The sequence below is a fragment of the Cupressus sempervirens genome, chromosome 3, assembly GCF_028749045.1.
Source record: "Cupressus sempervirens isolate cs-2001-9-10 chromosome 3, ASM2874904v1, whole genome shotgun sequence".
NCBI lineage: Eukaryota > Viridiplantae > Streptophyta > Pinopsida > Cupressales > Cupressaceae > Cupressus > Cupressus sempervirens.
In genome coordinates this window covers 786,420,113-786,444,888 of record NC_143120.1, presented here as the reverse complement: position 1 = coordinate 786,444,888, position 24,776 = coordinate 786,420,113, and the positions used below count along the sequence as shown (strand labels likewise).

Genomic DNA, 24,776 nt, shown 5'->3' with positions numbered 1-24,776 from the left:
GCTAAAAAATGTAATTAATGACTACTAACAAAAATAAACTTAACACATGAAACCAGTCCTTAAAGCTTATCATACTAAAACACATATTGAACCTTAAAATATATATATTCCTTGAGGTGCTTTTAAGATAAAACTATCATTAAAGTTGGTTTACTTAGAAGTCTCTTAGAGACTATGTTTAATCTGGTAACTTTAAAAATCATCTATCTATCTTAAGAGAAATAAAACAATGGAAAACCCTTTTAATAATTCTCCGCTACGGTCGATTCGCCTTTCTTTTTAAAAATATAATCAAAAGTGCCACAACGGCAAATCCTGGAACGCCCGCCACGTGGAAAAGCTGTCTACGAAACGGATAGGGCTGCCTGCACTCAATTTCACAATATATTGCAGTGGTCGATCTATTGGAGTCAGTCGTAGACAGGGGAGATGGCAATGGAGTCCTTGCATTGTCACAACAGACTTTTCTCTCCTCCGCTATCTTGTGCTCCGTCCACGACATTTTCTCGACGAGTTCACTCGCGTTTCTCTGGATTATCTACTTCAAAATTTTGCCCTCCTTTGAAAACTTTATCGCCACAGAGAAATGCTGGCAAACAGCGGTTTAATCGTGGGTACCCTGTCGTTCGAGCTATTGAATTAGACCAGGATACGGTGGGTACTCTCTTACACATTCACTTTTTATTGCTACCCATATAATTGTTTAGGCACTTGCATTTTCGTTATCTGCTGAGCTGAATTGAATGCTGCAGGAACTGGACATTTCATTCATTATAAGCCAACACAAATTAGTTCAATGATAATATTAAATTACCAAAATTGATTAGTAGGTCACCATTATCCACTATTTGAAGCTTCTTTAAATCCCGAAATTCAAATTTCCTCGGATACATTATGGTTGTGGAGTGAAATCCCAATAATAAGGATTTGTCGTTGTACTAAATATCTTGTCACACTGATAGCTCCACGAGCTAAAGCTTGCTTCCAAGGCATAACACTAAAATTCTGTATCTTGATTTAGAAAAGAAAAAAAACTAGCCTCTAATACCTCGTACATCAGTACTGTGCGTCCAAAATTTTCCTGCGTGGTATCATAGCTAGTGTGTTGAACGTGAACTGCAGATAAAATATTGACAAAATCAGAATTAAAGACCCCAAGACAAAACAAAAGAGAACACAGAACAAACATGGTTCACCAAATTGGCTACATTCAGAGAGGGAAATCTCTGTTATTAATATCTCTTTTACGGTTACCCATACAGCAGCAACTATGCTTTTTCTATTCAGTGATAAAATTATATTATTGGCATTGTTTTATAGAAGTCTTAGAAAAAGAAGAATGCCAATAGGCAGATAATAAAGAATCCAATAGGCTGCCAGTTGGACTTCACTGTCCAACAATCTCCCACTTGAAGTCCAAACATTGCTGCAAGCCACTCTTAGAAGTCCTGCAAAACATGAGCTTCTCCCTCGAAACTATCTTTGTTATTGCATCAGCTGGATTCGCCTTAGTGTGGATATGCTCTGAGTACATTTTGGATGAAGTGATATTGTAGCTCAATGTGCTTGGTTTGATTGTGCAGTGCTACATTCTTGGCCAAGTGAATAGCATTGTTGCTATCACAAAAGAGAGTGAAAACATGTCGTTTGCATCCCAATTCATTCAATAATCACTGCAAACATATCATTTCCTTAGCATCTTCAGTGACAGCAATGTGTTCCACTTTGGTAGTGGAGAGTGCAACCACTTATTACAATCTTGAGACCCAACGGAGCGCTGCCCGAACATGTAAAATCATAACCAGTATTTGATCTCCATTGTCCATGTCACCGGTCATATTGAAATCAATGAAACCTTGCAGCTATGCATTAGTTCCTCCAAAGGACCAAAGCATAAAACATGACCTAAAGTGCCTTTCCAATACTGTAGGATCTATTTAACAACTTGCCAATGACTTTGATCCAGATTACTCATAAATATGCTCACAACTCTCACTGTAAAGGCAATGTCTGAGTGCATACTATGGTGTACATGAGATTCCCAGCAACTGATTAATATGAAATACCTTTCATGTCTTCTTGGTCTTCTTATGTCTTGGGACACATCTTGGAGGATCAACCAAAATGATCGGTAAGTGGTGTGCTTAGAGCATTAGCACCTTTCATGTTAAACCAGTCTGAAACCTTGTCAGTCGCACTGTATAGGCAATGTCTGAGTGCATACTATGGTGTACATGAGATTCCCAGCAACTGATTAATATGAAATAACTTTCGTGTCTTCTTGGTTTTCTTATGTCTTGGGACACATCTTGGAGGATCAACCAAAATGATCGGCAAGTGGTGTGCTTAGAGCATTAGTACCTTTCATGTTAAACCAGTCTGAAACCTTGTCAGTGCATTTCTATTGTGAAATTCTAATCTCTCTTATGTCTATCATGGACTTTGGTCATACCAAGAACACCCTTTCCTGCTCCTAGATCCTTTAATGCAAACTTGTGAGATAATTGTTGGATTAAATTACTAACAAACTCATGCTTGTGCAGGTCACCAGCATATCATCAACATATAGCAACAATGAAAAGAACACACCATTTGCCAACACCTTGTAGTAGACACACAAATCAGATTTGCATTTGTTCAAGTGTTGCTTAGCCATAACTAATCAGATTTTAGATACCATTGCCACAAAGCTTGTTTGAGGCCATATGAGCTTTGCCTGAATCTGCAATACAAATTCTCTTGCCCTTTTTACTCAAAACTTTCAGTTTGCTGCATATATAATTCCTTTTCTATGTCAATATAGAGAAATGCTTTCTTAACATCAAGGTGCTTTAACTCGAGGTCATATAGTGCTGCCAATCCCAAGACCGCACATTAAAATTTATCCCCTTTTATTGGCCATACCCCTTTACCACCAATTTGGCCTGATATTGTTTCTAAACTCTTGCTTCCCTCTACTTTTTTCCAATTTGTACACATTGATTTTTCAATGCTTTTTGATTGGGTGGAAACTGATCCAGAGGGGTTTGGGGGTCAAGATGTTTCAGACAAATATGTTTGCAAACGGATTCAATCTCTTGGTTTATATCAACTGTTTCAAGACACCTAAAGGCTATAATAGGGAAAATCCCAATCTCACTGTTAACAATGACTTCCAAGTTCTTCAAACACCTACTGAACCTATTATAATGAGATTCAACAGGTTTCAAAGTTCTATCGTTTCACTATGCACACAAACCCAATTGTGCTCCTTATTAGGACTACTAGCCCAATTAGGCCTCCAGTGACCGTTTTTGTGAGTTTTTTCCAAACTTTTCCAAATCATCTCCAAACTAATAACAGTTCCTGATAGTCTTTTAAGAGTACTTTAACTTATCCAAAGATCAGATATTGCTGTTTGCAACCAACCTTGCTGTCTTGACACTGTTGACAGTTTTTAAGGGCAATTTAGCCTACTTTTACAAACGAGATACAGGAAATACTTAACCCCAACCCCTGAAACTCACAAAAGAGTAAGATTATGATTCCAATCAAAATATTTTCAAACCAATTTGATGTTATCACACTGTTAGATATGAAAGCCCCAAAATGCTCACTAATTTATGCCCAAAACCAGGGCTTTCTAGATCAGGCCTCTCCCAACACTTCTGAGAATCATTCAAGGATCCAACACCATCTCCTTGACCCTAGTAAGAAATATCAACTATCAAAACACAAGGTTGTTAATGCAGATCTCTTACTGCTATAGGTTAGGCTCCAAATCAATGCACCTTGATTCTACCAACTCAAGGGATATCCCTCCAATCCTCGCTTCTCCTTCATATCTGTGGTTACTGGCATAATTTACAAGTTAGAGAGGGTCCATTCTATGAGGATCAGGGTTTCATTCATAGAATGAACTTTGTTCTCATTTGTTCTATCAAATTGTGATAAGGAATTTACTAAAACCCTTAGGCCCTCTAGGCCCTGTCAGCACAAAATGAAATCTTGTTTCAAATTAAGAAACTGTTGATACGATTGTTCAATTGTGTTTTGTCTTTGATATTACACAAATGTCATATTAGTTATTAGTCAGAATCTACCGAGCTCAGTTGGTCAGCAAGGCAAAAGACAGAGTTTATCGAGTTCAAAAGGTTAGCAAAGAAAGTTTACAATGTCTACCAAGCGTTCTCAGGCTTTACCTTGTACATATAGTTGTTACCGAGCTTTCAAGGTTAAACAAGGAAATTCAGTTGTTACCGAGCTCACTCAATCATCAAAGGGAAATATGGTAGAGATAGTTCTTACCGAGCTCTCATGGTCAGCGAAGAAAACTCAGTTCTTATCGAGTAAACTTGGCAGCTAAAGGATTTTGCAGATTTTCAGTGTTAACCGAGTTGAGATGGTTAACTCAGGAAATTGTTTCTGGAGCAGTGTTTACTGAGCAGGGTCGGCCAATGAAGGATTTCATTGTTTTGTGAAATAAAGTTTATTTGTTCAATATAATACATGTAGCCGACTGATGTATAGTTTATTGGTAAATGTAACTTGTGGATGAGCCGACTTGATAATCTGAATGGTATATATAAGAGATCAAGCTGCGAATTTTGTGTGTGTGATGGATTTGATGTAATGTGAATGAGAAGGAGGATTGATTATTGTAAGAGCGAATTTTGAAGGATGATCAGAGATCATTGAGGAGCAACAAAGCTATATTTGATCGAGAAGGATCTAACAGTGCAGAATAGAGATCTGTAATCAGCAAATTCAGTTTCATCTTATTGAGGTCAATTCATTGTTACTTTTTAGCCATTGTAGCAGTGATTTCAAAATCTCTTAATAGAGTTGGTTTAACAACCATGGTTTAACAACCATTTTGTAAATCCTCTAATAAGGTGACAGTTTAGTTGAATTGTTCTAAAGACCTCTAGCAAGGCCACTCTTAACAGGGTGATTAAATCCTCTAACAGGGTCACACCTAACAATGTGTATTGTAGCCTTTAATAAGGTTGGCTCTTAACAGGGCTCACTTCAAAAGAGTGAAAATTGGTAGCTAGTTACTTGGTGGTTTTTCCCATATTGAGTTTCCACGTTAAATCTGGTGTCCTTTGTGTTCATCTAATTTACTTTTGCATGCATGTTAATATTAATAAATGCTTGGAGACTAGTAACAAATCAATCTACCGAGTTACAACATTTTGTGAAGTGATTACTGAGTATCAGCAATAACTAGTTATTTAAGACATCTAAGGGATATGTGAATTGTTTTTTGTAGTAACTAATTCAACCCCCCCTCTCAGTTACTCCATCTATAATTCCAACAATTGGTATCAGAGCATTTGTTGCTTGCAGGAAAAGATTTCAAGGATCTAAGCCAAATGTCAAGATATCTTATAAGAGGGAAATTCCAAGACTTAACAGGGACAACTTCTCAGCATAGCAGGGGTTGATGAGACTTCATCTAGCTTCTATTGGTGATACAGGGCTGAAGTATCTTGATGAAAAATATGCAGAACCTGCTGGTACATTATCTATCAATGATATTGTTGAAAAGAAGACTCACAATAACATAATGATAGATATTGCATCTGCTCTAAGTTATGAAGAATTTGATGATATCAAAGATTGCAAAACTGCTTTTGAAATGTGGAACAAGCTAAAAGAGATCTATGGAGGTGATGACAATGTAAGAAGAGCCAAGGTAGAAAGTTTGAGAGGAAAATTTGATCAAATGAGGATGAGAGAGGATGAAAACATTGCAAAATATGTTGAAAGAGTTAAAGCATGTGTTAGTGTAATCAAAGCATTTGAAGGAGATATCAAGGAGGAAATAGTTATAAGTAAAGTTCTTAGAGCTCTACTTCGTATTTATGCAATCAGAGTTTCTGCAATTCAAGAAAGAAGATGTGAAGCAAATCACAAGATAAATTTAGAAGCCATAGTTGGAAGATTGACTGCATTTGAGCTAGATAACTATGACAATTATGTTCCAGCTGCCAAGAACGTTGAATCAGCATTTGAAGCCAAGCTTTCACTTAAGGAGAAGGGCAAGAAGACAAAGGATTCTCAGTCAGATAGTGATGAAGAATCATAATAGAGTTCGGACAGTGATCTTAAGTTGGTTGAAGCTCTGCTAGCAAGGAAATATTCAAGAGGCAAAGGGAAATACAAAGGTAAGATACCTCTAATCTGTTTTTCTTGTGAAGAAATTGAACATGTTGTTGCTAGGTGCCCAAATAAGCAGAACAAGGATGAGAAGAAAAGTCACAAGTGCAATGGCAAGAAAGACTTCAAATCATTCAGAGATAAAGGTAAGAAAACATGTTTCATGGCTAAAGATTCTAATGATGAAGAAGAAGATGAAATTGTTTACATTGCTATAAAGGATGAATCTGAGAATGATGAGGAAATGACACTTATTTCTCATGTGAGCAAAAATGATACATGGATTATAGATAGTGGTTGCTCTCATCACATGATTGGTGATAAAACTAAATTTGAACATTTTGAAGATTATGATGGTGGCTGTGTGAGATTTGACAATAATGAACCTTGTTGCATAAAAGGAAAAGGAAGAATCTCTCTAACCAAAGAACTTGTATGTAATAATGCATATTGGGTAGAAGGACTAAAACACAATCTGTTGAGTGTAACACAGCTACTTAATAATGGATTCAAAGTGGAATTCATACATGGAAAAGCAAGACTGCTGGATGGCAAAGGAAAGTTGATTGAATCCGGCACTCAAACAAAAGGTAACTTGTTTTATCTTGAACTTGGTGAATGTTCATGTTTTATTGCTCAAGTTGAAGAAAGTTGGTTATGGCATAGGAGGTTATGTCATGTGAACTTTGATAACTTGGTAAAAATAAGTAAATTCAAGAAAGTAAAAGACATTCACATAAAGAAACCTGAGGTTGGTCTATGCAAGAATTGTCAAATTGGCAAGATGGGAAAGACTAGCTTTAAAAGCAAAAACTATCAGTCTGAAGAAGTTTTAGAAATTGTGCATTCTAATTTATGTGGACCTATAGGAATTGAAAGTTATACTAGTGAAAAAAATTTCATTCTTTTTATTGATGATTACTCAAAAATGATGACTATCATATACCTAAGAGAGAAATCAGAAGCATTTGAAAAGTTTAAATGGTATTTGACTAGAGTAGAAAAGGAAACAGGTAAAAGACTAAAATATTTAAGGTTGGACAGAGGTGGTGAATTCATTTCATGAGTTCAATAACTTTTGCATTGAAAGGGGAATCAAAAGACGGGTTTCAGCACCTGGAACCCCTGAACAAAATGGAATAGCTGAACGAAAGAAAAGATCTATCATGGACTGTGCAAGAACATTAATGATTAAAAAGAGCATTGCTATCAAATACTGGAAGGAAGCTATCGACACTATAGTTCATACCTTGAATCGAGTACAACTGAAGGAGGACTCATTCAAAACCCCCTATGAGTTATGGTATGACTACAAACCAAATGTGAGTTACCTAAAGGTATTTGGAAGCAAATGTTACATTTTGAAAGAATCTAAAAATGTAAATTTGATGTAAAGGGTGATGAAGAAATATTTTGGGATATTCTTGCAAAAGTAAAGCATATAGATGTTTGAATTTGTCTACTCATAAAGTAATAGAAAGTGCACATGTGAAAGTTGATGAGTTTGCAGAAAGAACTGAAGAAGAAAGCAGAAGGGAACCAGAAGATTATAGGAGATTTTTTAACATTGAACCTGATGTAGTACCAAATGCACTTATCAATTAGGAATCTTCAATTCCTGAGTCTTCAGTAACTGAGTTGCAGGAAGTTCAAACCAAGCCAATACCTACCGAGCTGCAAGAACCCAAGTTGCAAACAAAAGCTACCGAATCAGCAGCTACCGAGCTCGAGCAACCAGAATTTGAAGCTGAAATGCAAGAGGTTGAAAATGCATAGTGTTCAAAAGGCAAGGAACCTGTATTAGCCAAGTATGTCAGAAGGCATCATGCACCAAATCAGATCATTGGAGATAAATCTGAAGGAACTATGACAAGAAGTAAGTTGAAAGGCACTTGTTTACTTGCTGATTTTGAATCAAGAAATGTCAAAGATGCGCTAGAAAATGAAAGTTGGATTGAAGCTATGAATGAAGAAATAGAGCAGATAGAGAAAAACAAAACATGGACTCTTGTACCTAGACCTAAAGACAAAAATGTGATTGGAACTAAGTGGGTATTCAGAAACAAGTTAAATGAAGATGGTAAGGTGTCCAGGAAAAAAGCTAGACTGGTATGCAAAGGATACTCTCAATAACGTGTAGATTATGGAGAGACTTTTGCTCTTGTTGCAAGATTAGAAGGTGTCAAAACCTTACTTGCATATGCTGCATACAAGGGATTCAAAGTTTTATCAAATGGATGTCAAGTCAGCATTTCTCAATGGTATATTGGATGAAGAGGTTTACATTGAACAACCTAAAGGTTTTGTTGATCCAGACAAAAAGGACATAGTTTGCGAATTGCATAAAGCTTTGTATGGTCTGAAACAAGCCCCTAGAGCATGGTATGAAAAATTGCATAACTATCTTATTTAGATTGGTTTTCAAAGAACTAATGATAATAGTAGCTTGTATATCAAAGAAGGACCAAAGAATAAGATTGTTTTGGCAGAAATATTTGTAGATGATACTTTGTTCATAGGAAATGATGGTCTTTGCAAAGAATTTTTTAAACAAATGAACAAGGAATTTGAAATGTCAATGTTTGGAGAGATCAAATTCTTTGTTTTTCTTCAAATTCATCAAAGTAAGAATGGCATCTGCATCACTCAATCTCAATACATCAAGGAGATACTGAAAAAGTTTGGTATGGAAAACTGCAAACCAGTTGGAACTCCTATGTGTACTGGATTGAAACTTACCAAGGATGATGAATCAAAGGAAGTGGATCAGACATTGTATAGATCTATGATTGGAGAGTTGCAGTATGTAGTGCACACAAGACCAGACATTGCCCTTGCAGTAGGAATTGTAGCAAGAGTCTCAGCAAAACCAAAAGAAAATCACATGATGGCAAGCAAAAGGATCATGAGATATTTAAAAGGAACTGAAGATTATAGATTATGGTATAAATTTGGAGGAAATATGGATTTAAAAGTGTTCACTGATGCAGATTGGGCAGGGAATGTTGATGACAGAAACAATACAAGCGGAGGAGCTTTCTTTCTTGGAAAAAGGTTGGTTTCTTGGACAAGTAAAAAGAAAAACTGTACATCCCAGTCCATAGCAAAAGCTGAATATGTTGCAGTAGCAGTAAACTGCTCAAACATTGTGTGGTTCAAATAGTTATTGGAAAGTATGAAGCAAAAAATAAAGGAACCTGTTGTTATGTTTTGTGACAATACAAGTGCAATTAACATATCCAAGAATCCAGTGATGCATTCAAAAACCAAGCATATTGCTATAAAGTATCACTTTGTTAGAGAGTTGGTACAAGAAAAGGAAATCATATTGGAATATATCCATACAAAGGAACAAATTGCTAACATATTCACAAAGCCTTTACCTAAGGATGCATTCATGTACCTAAGAGGTAAGTTAGGGGTCATTCCCCTATCTGAAGCTCACTAAAATACAGTTTTAGTAATGCATCAACAGGTACAGAATTGAAGATTTATCAGCTAATGCAATAAAGTAATGAAAACATTGCATATGAATCAATACTTAAAGTACATTGAATTTCATTTAAGTTGTGTTGTCTTTGGCATGTGCTATCAAAGAGAGAGAGTTTACTATCATATCTTTCTGAAATTTGCAAGAAAAAGAGCGTTTATGTAAGAGGGAGAGATTACTATGAAAGAGGAAGATTACTATAATAAAATGTAAGAAAGAGAAGCATTTTGTCAGAAAAGACTTATTTTCAAATTTCATTCTGCTATGATATGTTGTGTTGCCATCAATGCCAAAGAAGGAGATTGTTGATACAATTGTTCAATTGTGTGTTGTCTTTGATGTTACACAAATGTCATATCAATTATCAGTCAGAGTCTACCGAGCTCAGTTGGTTAGCAAGGCAAAAGACAGAGTTTACCATGTTTAGAAGGTTAGCAAAGAAAGTTTACAATGTCTACCGAGCGTTCTCAGCCTTTACCTTGTACAAATAGTTGTTATTGAACTTTCAAGGTTAAACAAGAAAATTTAGTTGTTACCGAGCTAACTTGGTCTTTCAAAGGGAAATATGTCAGAGACAGTTCTTATCGAGCTCTCATGGTCAGCGAAGAAAACTCAGTTCTTATCAAGTAAACTCGGTAGCCAAAGAATTTTGCAGATTTTGTGTTAACCAAGTTGAGATGGTTAACTCAGGAAATTGTTTTTGGAGTAGTGTTTACCGAGCAGGGTCGGCCAATGAAGGATTTCATTGTTTTGTGAAATAAAGTTTATTTGTTCAATATAATACATGTAGCCGACTGATGTATGGTTTATTGGTAAATGTAACTTGTGGATGAGCCGACTTGATAATCTGAATGGTATATATAAGAGGTCAAGTTGTGAATTCTGTGTGTGTGTGTGATGGATTTGATGTAATGTGAATGAGAAAGAGGACTGATTATTGTAAGAGCGAATTTTGAAGGATGATCAGAGATCATTGAGGAGCAACAAAGCTATATTTGATTGAGAAGGATCTAATAGTGCAGAATAGAGATCTGTAATCAGCAAATTCAGTTGCATCTTATTGAGGTCAATTCATTGTTACTTTCTAACCATTGTAGCAGTGATTTCAAAATCTCTTAACAGAGTTGGTTTAACAACCATTTTGTAAATCCTCTAACAAGGTGACAGTTCAGTTGAATTGTTCTAAAGACCTCTAGCAAGGCCACTCTTAACAAGGTGATTAAATCCTCTAACAGGGTCACACCTAACAATATGTATTGTAACCTTTAACAGAGTTGGCTCCTTACAGGGCTCACTTCAGAAGAGTGAAAATTGGTAGCTAGTTACTTGGTGGTTTTTCCCATATTGGGTTTCCACGTTAAATCTAGTGTCCTTTGTGTTCATGTTATTTACTTTTGCATGCATGTTAATATTAATAAATGCTTGGAGACCAGTAACAAATCAATCTACCGAGTTATAGCATTTTGTGAAGTGATTACTGAGTATCAACAGTAACTAGTTATTTAAGACATCTAAGGGATCTATGAATTGTTTTTTGTAGTAACTGATTCACCCCCGCTCTCAGTTACTCCATCTATAATTCCAATAGAAACAACCATACAATAACTTGAAAGGAATTGAAAATAAGATGTATAATTCATCTACAAAGTCACACCAATCACAACGAGCTTCTGATCATCAATTTGCAAGAACAAAAGTATCTTTTTATTGCTTTATCTTTGATCCATCCATACAAACATGTGCCCAATTCCTTCTCTAATGATTACATGCCATGATCAGGTTTTATTGATCTTGTAGACAACTTCCTCAACCAACTTCAATTGGTTTGAGGTCATTAGATTCTTAAACAAACACAAAATTAAGATTCCCGCTAAAATTTGAATTTACAACTTCATTTTAACTAACTTCTAAAGCCTCCTAAACTACCAATTCATGGGATCTGATCCCTTTAGGATCATTTTACATTGTTCATGATCTTATACATAAATTTTAACATTTGGGGCACTATTGGCCCATGCTACACCAATTTTGGTCCTAGGGTCCTTCTCACGCCCTTGAGACTTATAATCTTTACATCATTTTTATTGTTACCAAATGCCATGATTGGCCTTAACAAACTCCAATTGACCTGTTTAGCCTCATAGCTTCCTCCATGCTCCTTTGGTGTCCTCATGCTCCATTGTGTCCTCCTAGGTGCTCCTGCACCATACTTACCAACAAGAAAGAAACTCTTGTCCCAATAGTTGTATGACTTGCGCCAAATATCATGCATATTTCTTGATGATGATTTTCTGATCTTGGACAGGGAAGATAAACTCCCAAATTGTTATCCTTCTCCTTATACAACCTCCATTCACTTTATTAAAAGCATTACTATCAAAACAAAATTTTGGTGTCCTTTCCTAGAACCTTGTTCCTGCAACCTTCCATCTCTTCCCATCTCACTTTTCTGATTTGTCCTCCTCTGCAATGTCAGAGGGCCATCTGTACTTCTCTGTTCCATAACATGGCATTCTATGTCTCCAATCTTTACTTAGTTAAAGTCCCAACTTCTCTGCTCTTTAGGACTGTTTTACATCCCCTTTTTCTGCAACCTTTCATGATCTTTCCAACCAGCATCCTCTTCCTCATTACTCTGCACAGTCAACTGCAACTTCTCTCCAAAAAATATCACGATACAACGTAATGGGCTTAATTCATACTTCATACCATCCTTATGCAATATATACTTGTTTGTATAACCATTATGAATAGTCTTCCTTTGATGTGGCCACGGTCTTCCCAATATCACGTCCAGAAGTCATACGTATAACATCACAAAGCACTTGATCTTGATATGGCCCAATTGTGAAATCAGCAAATGCCCTCTGACTAACCTCCACATGCTGCACTTGACTTACCCAAGTGGCCTTTCAGGGATTAGGACAATCTATTGATTTCAATCCCAATTTAGTCACCATATCAATTGAAACTAAGTTATAATGTGCTCCTGAATCTATAATCAATGTGCATAACTTTCCACGGCTCAAACAATTTGTTTTAAATATAGATACCTTTGGTGGTTGCTGGAATGGCTTGCCTTTTCTGATAATTAGAAATTCTCCTTCTACTACCAGATCTGCTGAATGCATGACTTGTTTTTCAGTCTCCTCTTATGTCAATGTAATCCTCTTTTCTTTGCCTCTCTCCCCTTCATCCCATTTAAGACATTTTAAGGATGGGTGCCCTATCTCATTGCAATGGTAGCACCTTCCAGTAAACACATGTGTTCCTTTACCTTCACCATATCTTCGTCCACCTCTATGGCTGTAACCTCCCTTTCTCCTTGCTGTCTTGTCCCTGTGAATTATTTACAGACCTTCCCCCTCTTCCTCTCATTGATTATCCTCCTCTATTGTTGCTTCCTTGTCTATCATTCTTTCTCTTTAACTTCTCTTCTTCCCTAACAGCAAGTTGAAACCACTCAAGTGTTCTAGGTACACAGGCCTATTTCATCTTTTCTATTGAATCTAAGGCCATTTAAATACATGGCCACCTTCTCATCCTTATGTTCCACTCCTTTTATACTCAATTTATGAAATTGCTTTGTATAATTCATCACATCCATGTCTCTTTGTTTCAAATTTTGCCCTGTTCTTTTTGTTTGTATTGGAAAATTATTAGGTAGAGACTGTCCCTTCGCCATAGTCTTTATCCTCTCACAACTAGTTATCTTGTTCAATCCCCTAGCCATTCTTTCTGTTTGCATGCTTGTCCACCATGTCAACACGGTACCCTTTAGCCTAGACTTAGCAAATTTCACTTTCTTATCCTCCTCCATATCTTCAAGTTCAAAAAAATTTGTAAGGGGTTCTATCGAACCCAATACCTCTAAACTCTCCATTCTTCCATGATACATAGGCAAATCAACAAGACCTGTAACTGTTCTGCCTTGCACTGCCTTCAAAACTCTGATCAATCTCCTCTCCTCACAATCATCTTCTTCCCCACGCTCCTCACATGCATCCTCTTCATTGTGTACTTCCACATTTCCATGGTTCATCTCAATCCTTCATTCTTCTCTCTCTTTTTCCAATGCTTCTATCATAGAAAGTAACAGTGACCTTTCTCTCCTACTCTGCCCATCCTCTTTCTCCCTTGCAACCTCTAGTTACCTATTCACTCTCTTCTCTCTTTCCAATGCTTCCCTTAATTCCTCAATTTCTCTTTCCATTTGGTTTCTAGGTGCCATCCTTTTACCAAATTCTTATCTCCCTCAAAGACCTACTTCTTTCTCTGATACCACTATGATGCAGAGGGGTTTGGGGGTCAAGATGTTTTAGACAAATATGTTTGCAAATGGATTCAATCTCTTAGTTTATATCAAGTGTTCGAAGACAGCTTAAGGCATAGGGTAAATGCCAATCTCACTCTTAACAATGACTTCCAAGGTCTTCAAACACCTACGCCAACCTATTATAATGAGATTCAACAGGTTCCAAATTTCCATTCTTTCACTATGCACACAAACCCAATTTTGCTCCTTATTAGGCCTACTAGCCTAATTAGTCCTCCAGTGAATGTTTTTGCTCGTTTTATCCAAACTTTTCCAAATCATTCTCCAAACTAATCACAGTTCCTAATACCCTTTCAAGAGTGTTTCAACTTATTCAAAGATCGGATATTGTTGTTTTGGACCAACCTCTTTGTCTTGACATTGTGGATAGCTTTTAAGGGCATTTAGCCCACTTTTACAAAAAGGTACAAGAAATACTTACCTTAACCCCTGAAACTCACGACAGAGTTGGATTATGACTCCAGTCAAAGGATTTCCAAATCAATTTGATGCTATCACACTGTTAGATATGAGAGCCCCAAAACCCTCACTAATTTATGCCTAAACCTAGGGTTTTCTAGATCAGGCCTCTCCCAACACTTCTGAGACTCATTCAAGGATCCAACACAATCTCCTTGACCCTGGTAAGCAATATCAATAATAAAAACACCACCTTGTTAAGGCAGATCTCTTACTGCTATAGGTTAGGCTCCAAATCAATGCACCCTGCTTCTGCCAACTCACAGGATATCCGTCTAATCCTCACTTCTGCATATCTGTGTTTAGTGGCATAATTTACAAGTTAGAGAGGTCCATTCTATGAGAATCAGGGTTTCATTCATAGAATGGACCTTGTTCCCATTAGTTCTATCAAATTGTGATAAGAAATTATCTAAAACCCTTAGGCCCTGTCAGCACAAAATGAAATCTTGTATCAAATTGATTAAACAGCCATACAATAACTTGAAAGGAATGAGAAATAAGATGTCTAATTCATCTATAATGTCACACCAATCACAAGTTAGAGAGGTCCATTCTATGAGGATCAGGGTTTCATTCATAGAATGGACCTTGTTCCCATTATTTCTATCAAATTGTGAGAAGAAATTATCTAAAACCCTTAGGCCCTGTCAGCACAAAATGAAATCTTGTTTCAAATTGATTAAACAGCCATACAATAACTTGAAAGGAATGAGAAATAAGATGTCTAATTCATCTTAGTGTCACACCAATCACAATAGCCTTCTGATCATGAATTTGCAAGAACAAAAGTATCTTTTTATTGCTTTATCTCTAATCATTCTGAACAAACATGTGCCCAAATCCTACTTTGATGATTCCATGCCTTGATCAGGCTTTACTGAACTTGTAAACAACTGCCTTCACCAACTTCAATTGGTTTGAGGTCATTATACTCTTAAACAAACACAAAATTAAGATTCCTGCTTAAATTGACTTGACCATTGTAATTCAAAAAATTGAATTTACAACTTCATTTTAACTAACTTCTAAAGCCTCTTAAACTACGAATTCATGGAATATGATCCCTTTAGGGTCATTTTACATTGTCTGTGACCTTATACATCAAGTTTAACTCTTGGGGCACTATTGGCCCATGTTAACCCTTAATCTTTACATTGTTTTTATTGTTACTAAATGCCATGATTGGCCTTAACAGACTCTAATTGACCTGTTTAGAGTCATAGCTTCCTCCATGCTCCTCTAGTGTCCTCATGCTCCATTGTATCCTCCTAGGTGCTCTTGCACCAGAAACTTCACCACCTCCATTGTGTAATTGGCCATCAAGGAATCCATTTTATCTTGTATTGCATCCACCCATTTCACACAATCTGTCTTTGTAGGCACCTTTGATGGTAGCTAGGTCTGCTTGACTAGAAATTAGATTAGGGTGGATGTAATTGGCAAGTTTGGCTGGAGTTGACACTCCTTGGTGGGCCTCTATAATTGAGGAGCTATCTCCTGTGATTGACTCTCTATATATTTTGTACTGAAAATTTGTCTAGCGTACCAACATTATCATCGTCAGCAATATTACTCCTCTGCATATTATCAGAATCACCAACATTATTATTGCTCTGTTATACCAGGAAATATTTGTAGATGCTGATTAAGTAATTGCCTTACTCGCTACATATTAGTAGTATCATCCATTCAATGATTTTAGTGTGACAAAGAGGAGGGCGGCTGTAAGTCTGAATTCCCTATTGCTGAATTTGGTAGCCACTTAGACCAAGGAAAGATACAAGTATGTTGAGGCAACTTTTCTGACACCGAGTGCTCAGTAGAGGTCAACAAGTTAGAATTGGGAGACTCGTATAGAGGGACTGTGATAAAGAGGGACTTCAGGAGGGTTGTGTGGGAACAATCCCACCCAAACACTTGTCCCAATTGGCTTAGTCAAAGTAGAGCAAGTGGGATAATCTCCAGGACTAGTAGGCCACAACACAGTGAAGTTAAGTGGAGGCTGCAAGGGGGCATTCAAGCTAGCAATACATCCCAATGTTGGTGACTGGGGAAGCAATGGAGCTAGTAAAGAGGTAGATTTCTTGGGAGAGTGTAGGGTAGGCATTGTAATTGGTGGGGGCTGATGAAAGAGATGGATTTCTCCTTAAACTCATGTCACACTGTGTAGGGAATAACCTATGTGGGATGCAAGGCTTCCACTTGAGTTGTTCCAACTAAGCCTTGTGCAGATGGCTGCAAATTACCTCCAGGTTTCAGTGTCTATGCAGATATATCATTTCTGTTAGTAATGTCTGTTAATGACACATATTCTTTTGTTTATGTTTGTTGCTCTTGCAGACCTAGCATGATATTTTCATTTAATATCACATCTCTGATGCAAATTAACCAGTGTTACTCCAATGTGAGGGTACGGCAGTGCAGGGGGATGTTGAAACAATTTTCGGGTGCGGGAGAAAAAGGGCCTCAATTTGGGGATGGTGGGGGTGCGGAAGGGGGGGAGGCGAGGGGGGATGTTGCATAGTATGCATATATGACTTGAAATGCTAATTATGAAATGATACTTAATTAACATACCAAATATAGTTGAACAATGAATATAGCAAATTGAAATGTGATTCACAAACCATAAGTTCAAACTCCAAACTTGAAACTTCATAATCAATGACCATTGAACTTAGTAATTGTTACCAATCTTTAGCATTCTTTCTAAAATTGGCAATGTTAGCATATTTTCACCTACAACCTCAAGCAAGTAGAGCTTCAATGGTTTATAGATGCAATAAAGGGTTGCTGCCATGAAGATAAGGATGAGTGGACTTCTACTTTTCTAAGTGGAGTTTTACTTTTCTTAGTGGGGTTGTGACTTTATGATTTATTTTAAGGGGATGAGACAAATATGCATGCTTTGGCCAGTCATCAAGATAAGAGGACAGTCCTAAGTAGAGTAAATGCAGGGCACATTATAAGATAAGACAAACCTTTGTGCTTTGCCAAGTCATTGAGGATGGGGTTGATAATATAGAAAGCTGAGTGGAACTTTACTTTTGAAGTGGTTCACTTTTCAGAGTCTTTATGAGCTTTTGACAAGATAAGATTGCTTAATGGAGGGCCTCCATGATAAGGTTGACAACGACTAGCATTTCCAGCACTAAATCACCTTTTTAAAGTGCTTCGAAGGGTCCAAAAAGTGTGATAAAATCCGACCAAGAAGTTCTTATCTCCTAGGTGCAGCTAGTTGAAGCTATAAATATGAGCTTAAAGCTCATTTGTAAAGCAGTTATAGTTGAGGGCAGACTGAGGACTTGTGATATTTCCAGTCCTCCTCCTCATTCTTGCCTTAATTCTTGTAACTCACTTTGAGATATACAAATTTGTAACACCTTTGAGCAATAATACATAGTTTGTGCCTTCTCATTTTCTCTATTATTGTGTACTTAATGTTGATGCAATTTCATGTGATGTTCTTTGTCCTTGAAGTTGTATTTCATGTTGGTGCCTTTATGCAGAAAAATACAATTCTTTGCAGGTTATAAGTTGTGTTGGTCTTAAGAATCAGTCTTAGTTTGTGAGAGTCTTCTCCTCCTAAGGGTTGAGCTTATTCAGCCTCCTTATAAATTGTTTATGCAAGGATCATGTTATTGAGTTGTGTACTAAAATTCTTTTATTATAGGTTTCTATTGTGTTGATTATCTGTTAACGCTCAAAGATTCATTTTGGTGCATCACCATAGTTTTAAGTTTTAATTCTGTTATCCTTCTATCTCTTTCCCTCCTAAGTTTTAAGTTATGTTTGAATACCAAATAGGTGAAGCATCATAAGGAGCTGACTTAGAACTCGAGATTCACTCCTATATCTCGTACACCCACTACCCAAGTGTGTTTTCATATTTCTCAAAAATGTCACATTTTCTATAACTTGACAAGGGTACAATTTTTAGAGATAACAGTTTTGGCACGCCCAATGGGACAAAGAGCTGATTTTTCAGTTCTTTTAAAGTTTTTTTATTGTTGTTGTTTGATGTGTACAGCAGTAGTTTTTTGCCTTTGGAGGCAGCAAAGAGACACATCTAGCGACTCTAGAAGAATATCTACTGTTTTCAAGTAGATAAAGTGCTGGCATATGGAAAATCAGACCTGTTTTTTCTGGTTTTCATTTATTTTAGTGATTTTCCAGCTTGTATGAATGTTTCAGCATGCTTCTTTTCATGGAAATATGCCTTATCACCCTCATTTTCATGAAAATTCCCCGCATGTCCCATTTTTTCATCCATATCAAGACATATCCAATGCTGGATATGCCCAATGCAATATTCAAAATCCCGTAGCAGCAAATATCCAGCAAGCTCCATATAGTTACCACCAACTAACGCCTGCTCAAGCCTTATGGCAGCCTGCCAGTATGCATCAGCAACCCTATGAGGGTCAGTTTAATTCCAGTTATCATGATAATTATCAGAATCAACCTCAACATGTTGATAGCATAAGCCTAGATGACTATTTGGTAAGCTTTCAAGAGGAGACGAGGAGTATTGAAAGGCAACATGAGTATAACAGACAGCGGGAGGAGATAATACCAGGCCTATCTCCAACAACAAGAAGTTGCGAGGGAGAGACAGAAACACATTGAGGAGAAGCTTGTAAGGCAAGTTGCTGCAGTAAGAGAGGAGGAAATGAGGCTCCAGTCAGCTGAGTTTTAGACCAAGGAAGCAGAGGCAGCCCCTTCTCCAAAATTTGTCATCCCAAGCTTCAAGAAGTCCCCTCCATCACAAGAGCTTTCTGTTGTAACTTCTCCACTCCTCGTGTGAAAAAGATGGCCCCATGAGCCTTCCATACCCATTACCATTTCACTCTTTGAGGGTGGACTGGTCATATGGACTCTTGATGATTCAACCATCTCAGTTTGGGAGAGTGTAGCAAAGCCCACAAAGTTGCCATGGGAGGAGTTGCAGCCTGCTAAGGAGGACAAATAGGTAGCAATTGAGAAAGAGGAAGAGGATCCAATCCTCATATTTGAAGAGTTTCCCTCCTTTGTTGAGGTAGAAGAAGAAGAAAAAAAGGTTGTTTCTTCTCTTGAGGAACAAATCATGGCTTTTGAGCCTTTAGATGAAAATGAGGTTTTGTTGCTGGAGAAAGAAGATCATTTGTTGGAGCAAACACCCCTCCGTGATTTGGAGGATGGAAAAGAGAGCCTTGAGGATAGCTCTGTCCCTGAGAAAGGACATGATGATATTGATGAGGTTGACCCTCAACCTACTGCAGTGGAGCAAGAGGATTCTGATGAAGACAATTTTTAGGATAAGCTGGAGATGTTTTGCTCATCCATGGACATCAAGCAATCTGCCCCTTCATCAAATAATTATGAGTTGCAGCATCAACAAGTGGAGATTCACACTATACCGGTAGCTCCCAAGGAGATGGCTAATGAGCATCATAAGCAGCCGGCCTAGAACCCAAAGATTCACTCTTATTTCTGGTACACCCACTACCCATGAGTGTTTCCATGTTTCCCAAAAATGTCAAGTTTTCTGTAACTGGACAAGGGTGTGATTTTTAGAGATAACAATAACATACTCATAGAAAGTTGTAAAATTAATAACATTAAAGTTTTAAACATAATGATAATGATAAATGACCAATGACCCTTTTTATTTGGTTTTCTTTTAAAGATAAATGATCATGCACCATAAGTGACCAATGACCCTTTTTATCTAGTCTCTCCAAATAGGGTTCCCATATAAAAAAGAACAATAAAACATTAATATAAAAAAACTTAAAAAAATTTGGGTTTTAAACATGGGCACCAGGCACACCCTGCACATCCCCTTGAAGTACCCCGCAAGCACCCGTGCTCACATGAGCCCACCTGAGACGCATTCATGCACCCTTGTCTCAACAGGGTGTGTCGAATGGTGTGTTCTCAATGCGTTGTCACTCAAGCGGCAATGACAGAGCATAGGTGTGTGAACGTACCTACACCTGAGATGTACACACACCCAGTGCACCAAAGTTTTACCCTGGGTGGACGCACCCATGCAACACTGAGATTAATTGTTTGGCAATCAGATCTTATAGTCTAAACTTCAAAGCCAGATTCCTTCTCTCCATAGCTAACAAAAATTCATTTTTTTCTTGATTTGGCACCTAGTTTTGTTCTATTTTCCTTGGGGATGTAAGAAAACACTTTGCAGCCAAAGGCATGCAGATGATTGTAGCAAATCCTTCTTCCTGTTGATATCTCCTCCAAATGTCAAAATCTAATTGAGATGAAGGGCCTTGAAAGTAAACCACTATGTTATTTGCCTCTACCCAAAATTTTTCCCCAAACCTACATTAGAGAACATACTCCAAGCTTTCTCCAAAATTGTTTGACTCAACCTCTTAGTTGCACCATTTTTTTGATGGGTGAGTAGACCATGTTTGATATGTAGGATGCTATTTCTACACAATTGTCATTAAAATCCAGAGTACAATTGTACACCATTATCTATTTTTATACATTTGATTTATCTCTGGTCTGATATAATTGCTTTGAAAACTTTAAATTTGCTAAATAGTTTTGATTTTCTATTTAAAATTTTAACCCAAACTTTGTAAGTGCAACCATTAAGAAAAGTGACAAAATAATTTGCTCCTTTTATTGGGGTTTACCTCTGTAGGACCAAACACGTCCAAGTGCATGAGCCTCAAAGGATTTGTCTTCTTGTCATGTGTGGTCTTCAAGAATCTAACCCATCTTTATTTTCCATAGATACAATGCTCACATGATTTTTAAAGTCAACTAATTTCAAACTTAGAAGTTGATCCCTTAAGCAAAATTTCAAGGCTCGTTGTGCTTGTATACTTGTGTTAGGATTAACCACGAACATAAATAACAATTACATGCAAATATAACCAATATCAGAAAATAATAAATTGCACAGAAGAGAACACAAGACACAAAGATTTAATGAGGTTCACCCAATCCTTGGGCTACGTCCACCAATAACAAGTCCAATATTATTATTATCCAGGGATTACAATCCACAATCCCTTACAACTCAATACTGCCACAAGAAGCTACAATTGTATACGTATTATGAAATCCCTAACCCTAAGCCATTTTAACAAGCTTTTTGACGCTTAAAAATTAGGGCTAGAATAACTCGTCTAATAGAAACAATAGCAGCCGAATAACTACTACCTCCAAACCCCCATAGTAAAATCTTGGGGGAAACCATGCCGAACAAAGTGGGAAAAAATTAACCTTTGAGTTTGATTAGGCTCTGCATCACAACAGCTTGAGCCTCTTGTGCAAAAGCTCCATCTCATTATTCACAACTACCTTTTCAGTTCTCACTTTAGTGTGGCCCTCTAGCACATATAACATACCCAATTTTCTACCTTTTGCAATCACTAAGGCTCCTTTGGTCGCTTTCCAAGCATTTGAAGAAAAGGCGATGCTACATCCTTGAGTGTCAAGTTGTTTGGCATCATATCCCTTTTTATGAAAATGTCTCACATCTAAAAACAATCACTTTTGTCCATTCTTTAATCTAAACATCATGTCATCTTTGCCAATAAAATCACATGGTTCATTTCCACCAAGTTAGACTCTTTAAAGATTGCCTTCTTGGTAGTTTTTGAAAAAACTTCCCAACATGGGGTTACATGAAAAGAGGCATTGAAGTCGAACACCCTTGAATTATATGTAGTTTTTCTTGTTGACAAGACTAAAGCACCTTCCTTTGTTGATATGAGGTGTTAACTTTGATCTCCTTTGATTGATTTTGCATTTTCTTGTGTGAATATTGATTCTTTTTGGTGTGCCCTTTGATTGATTTTTCATTTTCTTGTATGAATAGTGATTCTTTTGGTGTGTCCTTTGCTTCAATACCAACAATCTCCATTTCTTCCTTTAGAATTTTACGTCTTTCCATATTTTGATCTCCTATTATTATGTTTGCCTCTTTCTTGAGGTCTCCCTCTATTGCCAAAATTCAAAGAATCACTTGATGAGTTTCCTTGATTTTTCCTCCTCATGTCTTCACTAAGGAGAGTGCCAACAACATTATCAAATATCAATATGTTTTGACCAAACACCAATTGTTGGTTACCATCGCAACTTTCCAATTTAATAGAGAACATGTTATGCCTTGCCAAGGAACCCTCTAAACACAGGGTTAAATATACACTAATAAAAAATTTCTTGCAACTATATAATCATTAACTGTAACTACATATAAACATAACATCATTGCATAAGAAAAGATAGAAACAAAACTGCGATCCTCAAACAATCGTCCACTAGTGGTAGACTTAAAAACGCTTCCAAGGGTTCCATGACAACCCAAAACATGAACGAGAATGAACATTCATGTTCTTAATACACTACGTGAGAGCCCAAATAACATTTACAAACCCCATGGGATGAGACTAGACAATCATACAGGGTCAATCACTAAGGAGACTAAGTCCATCCTCAACTTAAACAATACAAGGTTCGTTTTATGGACCAAATGAAATATGAGTTAAACTAGATAAAATCGTATCAAAAAACAAAGTAATTACATCAAAATACCTTCGAGGATGTAGGAAACCAAAAATAACACTCATCTCTACATAGACCCCAAGAAACTATCGTGTTGTATCTATGACTTGTTTTTACTTTTAAGAGCTTATTGAATATCTTTCGGTTTAGTTTGCTAGTTGTCTAGCTTTGCACCTACTTTGTATTTGGGTTTCTAGGTCCCTTCAAACCCATTTTCGTAATGAAAAAACATAGTATTAAATAAGTTATAAGTACTAAAACTTATAATTATAAAGAATTTTGAACATTGAATCAAGAATTAAGGTTTACTTGTAAGACTGACAAATTTCAACTACTCGGAGTGAATCTCACTAGTAGTGTCACTATTATACATCTTGGCAATGCACTAAAAGAACTTGACCTTCACCTCATCATCCTAAAGTGGTGCGACTCTACCAAGCCTAGGCATGTACCACTTCAGGTTCAATGCATAGGCAACCATGTGCAAAGGAGTGTTCAGCTTCTCCCACCTGCCATGAATGATAGGCTAAATGTGCTTCGTATAGAATGCTAGAATACGGTCCCTCTCAAGTGCAACAACCCTCATTTGCCCAAGCGTGGAATCAATGAACTCATAAACCTCTCCAAGGTTAGGTGTATTTGCATCTCCCTATCTAATCACTTGGAACACTGGAGTAATGATGGAGACTGTCTTTTGCATCACTCTGAAATTGATCACTCTTCAATGTGTCCTTCACCCTCTTCCCTTGCTCTAATTTGGATTTGAGTCATTTATTCCATTCTTGTGTCATAACCATGAGTTGCAATGGCTCTTGTAACTCAATCAATCTCTCCAAGAGAAAGTAATATGAGGCTTATCTGGCCTCAACTAGTTTAAGGAATTGCTTCTTTGCGATGCCCTTGAAAAGTGCATGTGATGTATGGTGATTGTAGATAAACATCCACACCTTTCTCCCATCATTAACCATCTGTCTAATTCAGCCAATTTTCCCCATGTCCTTAAGTGCATTGTTCATGGCATGCACACAAAATGGATTTTGCCAAATATGCCTATAAGCTGCCTCAACAACCCTCCCTGCAGCTTTGCACACGTGTTACATCTGTCACAAGTTAGACCACATTTTGTGGCCCAACCTTCTCAATGGAATCCTAAAGCACATGAAACCGAAAATCAGCATCTTTACGATGCCCTAAACAATCAATTGCCTTCAAAAGTATGGGCCCTCAGTGCATGTGACCATAATGTTGATGAGTGGACAATTCTTGATGGTCGTCCACCCATCAATGATAATGATGCAACTTGACTCAATCCAACATGCCTTCATCTACTCCATCAAGACCCCAACCCTGTCATAGGCCCTATCCAACACTGTGGTCCTCAACTTGTGCTCACCTAGTGGCTCAAATGATGGTCATCCCTCTTTAGCCACCATGGACATTATCCTCAAAAAATAGGGAGATCGAGCCACATGTATTGGGATGCCATTGGAAAGAAGAAATCAGTAATGTCATCATCTAACTACTCCCTTGCATGCATGTTAAGTAACTAAGCAATGGGGTTACTACCACTAGGATCTGCACTTGCTCTCCATCTCCCTTGTTGTTATCTCCTGCTAAACTGTGTGTAGATGAAGGAATGGGTGATGTAGGTGACTAGTCCCTACTCTCTGATGTAAGATACGTGTAGATGTATCTCGCGACCCTTGTAATTGCTTTATATTTTGTAACCATTGCCTAGCAGCCAAAGATTTAGGCACTGGGACTGCAATATCATTAGGAATGTCCCATAGTCTATTCACTTCAATTCTATATTTC

At 37.3% G+C, this 24,776-nt stretch overlaps 1 protein-coding gene across 2 annotated transcripts in view; it reads left to right on the top strand.

Annotated features, from left to right (window-relative positions):
* The first annotated feature begins 317 nt into the window (after positions 1-317).
* The window catches only part of LQY1 (DnaJ/Hsp40 cysteine-rich domain superfamily protein), a 29,742-nt gene continuing 5,283 nt past the window's right edge, over positions 318-24,776 (top strand). Inside the window, exon 1 of one of the 2 annotated variants that reach the window (XM_089821920.1) lies at positions 318-654. In XM_089821920.1, the coding sequence (XP_089678046.1) occupies positions 430-654 (225 nt within the window). In that variant the 5' untranslated portion in view covers positions 318-429. The remainder of the gene's footprint in view (positions 655-24,776) is intronic. The other variant, XM_089821919.1, reaches the window with a different exon arrangement.